Below are 8180 nucleotides of genomic sequence, written 5' to 3' on the forward strand. Positions count from 1 at the left end.
GGTGGTATGACTATAATGAAGTTGCAAGAAAAACCGCTGACCCGTCATATAACGCAGACATGATCTCCCCGGCGTTCTGGCTGGTCAGTGGCAGCATAGTTAGTAGAGGAGACTAACTATGGTGGCAGTGAGCTTAAGATCACGCGTAATGATGATTCTGGACACACCCCTCTATTGCAAACAACAGGGAACTGTCTGAGCGGGAAGATATTCCGCTGCAAAATTACCAGCTATGGTGACTTCAGAAACGGTTCAGCCTAGTCCGGTGGTAAGTGCCTGGAAAAATGCAATGTTCAATTTGGCGGACGGTACCTAAAAACTAAGATATCGAATTGAACACGAGAAGAGAAATTTCATATTTACAAGCAACCATGTATGTATTATTTTGTTTATCATATAAATGCAATAGCCCTTTACTAACAAGAAATGTCGACTGTATTTATGAATGAGAATAAAAGGATCGACACTCCGAATAAACATCGTAAAGTGCGTTGGCGCACTCAAGATGAAAACATGCATTGAATCACTACAAAAACAAACAATGGGCCTAATTTTCAATATAAAATATTCTCAGGTATTGAATTGGTCCTTACTGAAAGAAGAAATCTATCAGGGTACACGGCGAAACTCGGGCCTGTGGCAAATCTTTTAGTTGCTGATTTTTGTTCTCAGCCGCGAGAAATGCCATTACCAAAGCCACTGAAAATGTAACTTTCGGTTTTTCTTTTCGTATTTCGGTTTCCTTCCCCTTCTATGAAAGTTTGAACGTGACCGTCTGAAAGTGATACAGATTTTTCTGTGTTTTAGCAGCCAAATCCGAAAAACTTCCGACAAACGACCATGGATTGAGAATGGCGAAAACTTTGCCGTTTATTCACCAACCTGATCGATTGGCGCGGAAGACGAGTGACGAGCTGATTGGCGATATCAAACACGCGTGAAAAAATATCGTATTTTTTCACATGTGTCATTACGGCTTTTCTCAGGGCTGGCAATCCTTGTATAACACTATAGTTTATATGATAAAAACCGTTAGCCGTAAATTAGCTAACATAACAACCGTTAGCCGTAAAAGCCTTCATCCCATTAAGACGTTCATTTACGGGTATTCTGGTTGTATAAAGATCCTCCCTTATGATAGCCTGTTGAAAAACCTATACTTGCTTCATGAACTGTTAAAATGCTTACTGATTGCCCTACACAGTGTGACTTAACGGTTGAGATTCCTTGTCGACGAGGAGAGCGAGGCCTGGGCAGGCCACACCTGAAAGGCAGCTTAAGAAGATAGCCCAAAAAAGAGTAAAACACGGGCAATTTTTGCATGTATCTTTGGTCCACTGACTGTTGAGGGGATAAAACTTAATTTCATGAGCACTTAACATCAGAATCAGTGAGGAAGTTGCATTATAATGAATTCGCGAGTATTTATTTTTCGCCACCATGCACTTTAGGTAAGCCCGTTGTGAATAATTTTGTTAGTAATTTTTATAATTAAGTCTTCCATTTGCAATTCGAGTCAATCTTCTTCATCCTTAGCCGACCTCATCCCATTTAAGGTAAAATTTTTCCCGTGTGAATTATTCTATCTTACCAAACTAATGTTTGTTTTGAGGTTTCTCTTACTTTAAAAGTAATTTTTACATATATTCTCGACTGAAGAATGATGACGCCATATCCTCAAAAATACTCAGCTTTTGGGACAAAAAAATATTTCCAAACATTTCAATTCAAATGCAAATGCACTTCGAACGTCAATTGCGAATCTCTTCCGAATATCTTGGAATGGTCACCCAGTGAGCATCTGTGACAACGTAGACGCAATCAGCTGTTCAAAATCATGTTCCTTGGGTAAGTTTTCGGATCAGGATGCTCAGGTTAGATAACTTTGCTCCAATCTCAGGCTATAGAGAGGGTTAGTTTCTAAAGAAACTGTAGTGCTGCGCAGTGGAGGCCAGAGTATGACAAGATAATTTGATTTTATCAACTTAGTTGATAATATAAATTGGCCAACGTTAAGAGTTTCAAAGCTGACGTTTCGAGCGTTAGCCCTTTCTCAGGGCAGAGGGCTAAAGAAGGGCTAACGCTCGAAACGTCAGCTCTGAAACTCTTTAGGGTGCCCCAATCTGGACGAGTTATCATAACTCGCGGCTTCGCCGTTGGCACTACAGCGCCAATGACACGCTCTCAGGCTGAATGTGCCATGTTCATGTGCGTGCAAAATAGGAAAAGGAGTCTAAGAATTTAATTAGCGAAAATTTCCCGAGCAAAGTTTTAGCAATTCGTCAAGTCCATCTCAGCGCAGATTTTCATTGGTCTGTCTTGGCCGATGATTTGAAAGGTGTACAATTAATATGTCAAAATTAACTTTCTCGTAGTGTGATTTAAATATTGCTTCAAGGCAGAGCCAGGTTACTATGCTACTTATGAACAGTGTAATAAGTATTCGGAGATGAGCTTGACTGCGTTGACGTTCGCTTAATTTTTATTTGAGATCACTGCATTAATTCACGTCATTTCAACACACACACACGAAGAAAAGTCTTTCAAGTCTTCGAGTTCACGATAGATTTATTTGAAAATTACTACGTAAATGGTGACAGCATTTGCCTTAAACGTGACGACAATATTCAAGGTTAGTAAATTCTGTGTATGTTTCTCGTAGACTAATGTAAAACAAGTTCTTTCACGATCAGTTCAACAGATAATATTTTAGGGCAATATTAGACGGGTTTCAAAACAGTAACTGAACGCTCGGTTGAATGAATAAAGAGCATTATGCTGGCTTCAGGCAGTATTTCGTAAATTTTTGTTGCTTAGACATAAAAAAAATTGTAATGTGATTGTTCGAAAGCCAGTGTTGATTTTCGTGCACCAAGTCAGTCACGCCAGAAGGACTCCATACATTTTTGATTACGGTTTTCAACATGTTCTCATAATCACCCTAATACATAAAAAGCCATTCAACCTTTATGTCTAGAGAAATTGCAGCAGAGTGTGTGGCGTTTGAAAGGACGCCACACAGTTTTTTTTTTGCTCATTTAAGTCTGTTTAGATATTTCTGGTCAAGAACCAAAACACTTAAAAAACAACCTCCATATACAAAAGGCAATTATTGATGGATAGTAATTACGTAGTCCATCAGAATCGTTAAATTATCAGATCATGCATTGTCGGGAGCGTAAATAGTCAGTCGTTTGCCACCTGACGTGATTAAGGATCAGTCACGATAGCAATGCCAAAGAAGATGGCGATTCAAAAGTGAATTTGTATTTTCAGTCAAAATTTCACGAATGGCTAGACGTGCTTGCCGTCTCTTACAGCGCCACACATCTATACTTCAGAAAAACGGATGTCAGCAACATTAAATTTCAAATTGAAACTGAGTTAATTAACCGTCGGAGTTTCTGTTCTCAGAAATTCAAATTTTGGTGATTTCACTTTGTTGCCAAAGGCACAGAGTTTTCAAGCGCACGTGCTGAGCTATTATCCTGCTCATAAGATCTTTTGTCTTGGCACGTGACTTTTACGAAAAAGCCGAATAATGTTTGTAACGTCATAGCTTTTATTCAAGGTCATTTGAAAAACATGGACAGCGATCGCCAATTTTGTTTCTTGTCATTTTTGCATTTTACAGATTTTTTTACCCACAGGACTGAAGATACTTAAAACTTTGAATTAAGTCTTAAACTATTCCATTGTTCAATTGGTGTAGTTTCGCTTGCCTTTCCAGCAGCTGTGTTTTATGAACGTGTAGCATGAAGATTTTGCAGGAGTATAAAATTTTGTGGTGATAATCACCACTCAATAAAAAAGGCTACCAAGCAAAAAGTTTTCCCTTTTCCCATGCGGTTTGACGTCAAAATACCATAAAACAAAAGTGTGGCTCATAAATCGCTGGTGTACGTGTACTATAAGTAAACATTCTTAGACAAAGAAATTGCCCATGTTGACGTCATATTTGCGTCTGTTCTCCCTAAATGATTGGTGGGAACCAATCAAATCCACGTCAAAATAAAAATATTTTCCTTATATTTGTTTCCTCTTCGTCTCCCCCAGGTAGATCAACCCTCAAAGCGCTGACGTTGTGAAAGCCATCTTTGTGGATAATGCGTTTATTAAGTAATTTTTTTTTGTGGAGCTTTTACACGTATAACGGTTTTTTCTCTGTCCGTCTTCTAGTACTTGTCTTACTTTATTGCTTCCTAAAGAAACTGTGGCTGATTAACATCAGTTAAGTGATGGCGAGCACTGAAATAGAATCATGCTGTGCATTTATTGCATTTACGCGATAATTATGGTAGTCTGTCTCACGCACTTTTTGCAGACAACCTCGAGAAAAGTTACAGCTTAGCTTCAGGGTAAATTATTAGACGTTTTTGACGCGTAAACGTTTTCTTCTTTCAGGATATTTGATTCGTTTGAAGAGAAGGAAGAAACAGCCACGAAATAGAACCGAGGGATGTCAAAGAATATCTGAACTGAAAGGTACCTCTCTTTGATTTAAACTTCGGAATTTCGGTGCCTGCAAATGTTCGCAGACTACTCATTACGATCTTAAAAAACTCAGCGGACTGACGCGTACGGTTAGTGCGCCTTGCTCCAAATCGTAGAGAATGGGTTCGAGCCGTGGCCTGTTCATCGCATTCTGTTCCATGTATACCTTCAAAGTACCTCTCTCCAACCAAGAGTAACAATGAGTACCGGCCAATTGTCAGGTGAAGCTGACAAAATTCTAGGTGTTTACTTGTCAATGTACTTGAGTCCACTCCTACTCGCCTCGTGCTTCTGAGCGTTCTAGGAGACAGTGCGAGGTTATCTGTCTTTAGCATAATTGTTCCGGTGATTTTGGCGATACGCCGAGGTCGAGGATTGCGTCATATCTCGCTTTATAATAAAGTGCGGATATAACGCGCGCTGTCATTGGTTGAAAGAGCGTGCTCTATGAGATTAGAGAGCATAGAGCTGAGCTAAAGCTGTCACGCCATCTGCCAAACTGTACTATGTTCGACATAATTGAAAGTGAAATTTCGGAACTGAAGCGAGCTGGCGAGTAGCAACAGAAGAACCAAACAAAGGTTTTTAAACATACCAGGCGCCGTAATTTACGTTATTAAAACGTGAGCAGATACGAAAATCCTCAAAGGAAAAACAAAATAAACATTCCGAGTTTTAAAGATTTTCACGCTCAGCTGGATTGCAAGCTTACGTACGGTAATAAAAATCAAACACAGCTAGCACTCGTATAGTATATAAAGTTCAGTGTTCAAAAACAAAACAGAACAAAACAAAAATGATGAAAAATATAACCAAACTGACATAATTGTTAAAATTCATACCAATCATGACGGTGTCTGACCGAATATGATCATGCTGAAGTTCATCGCGGCTCGCTCATCATGGCGATCTCCGGTCATCACAGTAAAGCAAGCCTCAGAAACTACATCGGCCGCCCTTCGAGTGAAAAAATAAGAGCTTGCTCTGATATCCTTTCCGATAAGTTGAGTGGAAAGTCACATCAGTCATTGCAGCCGAGTTTTGCGGCGCTGTCATCCCAAGCGATCTTCATGTTCCGGTGAATTCGGCTGTCGCTCATTCAAAAAACACTCGCCTTGAACAGTTTGTTTTCTACCTTGTCATGTGAAAAAACTCACGCGTTTTTATGAGCCATAATTAGGCTGAAGTTCAGTGAACATTTCACCTCAAGATTCTGTGTTAGAGACTTAAAAACTTCAGGCAAGTGTTAAATTCGACTTGCCGAACTATTTTAGTTTGTAAACTATCGTAGAATGTGAACTTTGATGGTTTGACACTTTTGACAGCTTTAGTCTTGTACAGCCAATCAGATTATTTGAACCATTCTAACAAGGATTCTGATTGGCTTATTGTAGCGTGCTTTGTGAGGGTATAGAGCATGCTGACGACACTGTTCTTCGCTTTGGAAATAAAGTTTGTTTTGGAAATTAAAAGTAATGCTGGGGTAATTTAACGGATTCTTCATTATAAAACAAATAGAGAAGCCTTGACTGTGCTCTGTTCTGTTATATAGCACCTAGGAAGCGGCTAGAGCACTCAACTACGCCTCGTGTTTCTCCCTACACTTCTTTCGTGCTCTAGCCGCTTCCTGCGTGCTTTATAACAGAACAGAGCACAGTCAAGGCTTCTCTATTTGTTAAATAATCACCTTGCGCGAGGTGATAGTAGCTGGGTGCTAAATTTTAAAATGGTTGTCCCGTGTTTTGTCAATGTTACACTGGAAGTGAAACGGAGCAATAGCAAAAGATTCAACTCTGATGAGCACAAAAGGTGCTTTTTAGTATGACGTAATACTATGCAAAAGAAAGATATGAAGTTTTTTTATGATTGAAATGAATAAGCCTGTTAAATTTTGGTGGAAACTGGCTGTTAATCTCGATAGGAGGAATCAAAACAATCATAAATGAATAGTTTTAGTAACAAAACAAATTTACAACAGAATTCGAAAGCATCTGAACAATTATACTCAAACAATTATTCGCCTCAGGCTTGGTGAATGTTGTTGAATAATCCCCTTCGACAATTATTCAACGGTATTCACCTCGCCTCCGGCGAATAATTGGTTATTAAACTACATTAGGAGCAATCTATATTCAATTATCATGAATCTGATTTAAAAACTATTGACTATTCTAGGTAGCGTTTTCGTGAGCGAAAAGAAGAAGGAATGGAATCAACTCCACACCGCTGCAAGAGAAGGTGATATCAGCAAAATGGAATCCCTCCTCTCTGATGGAATTTGTATTGACTCACAAGAAAGCACTCATAAGACGCCATTGATGATCGCAGCTTTTAATGGCAAGCTACGGGCTGTTAGATATCTGATTGAAAACGGAGCAGATATGTCGATAGTAGATAACAGTGGATGGAACTCGTTACATTTTGCTTCACAAGGGGGTGACCCTGATATGATTGATCTGATAGCCAGTCACGTGGCTGATATTGATTCACTTGCTAGTGAGGCTTTCACTCCGCTTATGGTTGCCTCTGATAATGGCCGTCTCCAGGCCGTGAAGTATCTTCTAAAATCGGGAGCAGATCTCTCGTTGAAAGACGGCAATGGCTGGAAACCTGTACACCACGCCGCACGAGGTGGCAATCCCGCCGTCATAGAACTGTTCCTTTGTGAAGTGGAAGAAATCGACCTCAGGGCCAACCGAGGTGAAACGCCATTAATGATTGCTGGTTACTATGGGAACCTCCAGGCTGTAAAGTACTTTCTGGAAAAGGGTGCTGACCCGTCTCTAAAGGACAAGAAGGGATGGAATTCGTTGCATCATGCCTCAAGAGGAGTGAATCCTGACGTTATTGAACTTTTTCTGAGGTGTATGGCGGATGATGCAATCGACTCCAAGACAAATCAGTGGTATACACCATTAATGATCGCTGCTGGAAATGGTAGGCTTCAGATCGTAGAATTTCTCGCGCGAAAAAATGCATGTCCGTACGCCCGTGACAACAATGGATATTTCCCATATGACTGGGCTTTGCATAGTCAAGAACCACGTACGCTAGATTGTTTACTTAAGCAAACCGCATTAGCGTTTGAAATTCAAATTTTTAAAGAGCGTATGATTGAGTATTGCGATCCATAAATAATGAAAACACGCAAGGGAAGCCAATTCACACATCCAAAATAATGGCAAATTAAAGGAGTGAAAAAATGGAATTGGTTTCAACATGGCTCAAGGGGTGTGAACTCAGATATCGCTCAGCCACCCCTTAGCTATATGCTTTACATTAAAACTACAGCTGATCAGCGGTTTAAAACATTTTTCCTTTAAACTAATTCGTCCTCAGTCGCCTCTCTACTTTTAGGTGTTACGAAAGATTCGCACGAGTCCCCTTCCTTCCCAGCGTCTCCTAGTATCAGTCTCCCGCGATTCCGCAGCCGCGTACGAGACGAACGGAGCCGAGTCGGATGTCATGTTAAAATAACTTTTGAAGTTCTACGAGTCCTTCAACATCAGTACGCATTTTCCCCTTATGGCCTTAGTGATTTTGTAACTTTATAAGCGTGGCTTGTGATCAAGTTGTGTCGACAAGTTTTCTGCGAGGTACTATGCATGTAAAAACGTATCCTCTACCAACAAATTCTCCCAGTAAGAGGAGAAAACTCAATCGAGCGTGAAATGATTTGCTAAATG

The 8180-nt window shown here is 40.0% G+C and overlaps 1 protein-coding gene and 1 pseudogene across 2 annotated transcripts; both read left to right on the forward strand.

Moving 5' to 3' along the window:
- The window catches only part of LOC131775874 (uncharacterized), a 1551-nt pseudogene extending 1215 nt beyond the window's left edge, over positions 1–336 (forward strand).
- Positions 337–2504: 2168 nt separating this feature from the next.
- Positions 2505–7958, forward strand: LOC131775876 (ankyrin repeat and protein kinase domain-containing protein 1-like). 2 transcript variants are annotated; one of them, XM_059091997.2, is made up of 4 exons: positions 2505–2632; positions 4057–4119; positions 4405–4485; positions 6670–7958. In XM_059091997.2, the coding sequence occupies exons 2-4, from the start codon at positions 4107–4109 to the stop codon at positions 7626–7628; spliced, it is 1053 nt and encodes a 350-aa protein (XP_058947980.2). In that variant the 5' UTR covers positions 2505–2632; positions 4057–4106; the 3' UTR covers positions 7629–7958. The 2 variants fall into 2 exon arrangements, with proteins under 2 accessions (XP_058947980.2, XP_058947981.2); XM_059091998.2 differs by lacking the exon at positions 2505–2632 and having other exon boundaries at positions 3932–4119.
- Positions 7959–8180: the final 222 nt, after the last annotated feature.

This window comes from Pocillopora verrucosa, chromosome 5 (assembly GCF_036669915.1).
Source record: "Pocillopora verrucosa isolate sample1 chromosome 5, ASM3666991v2, whole genome shotgun sequence".
Lineage (NCBI taxonomy): Eukaryota > Metazoa > Cnidaria > Anthozoa > Scleractinia > Pocilloporidae > Pocillopora > Pocillopora verrucosa.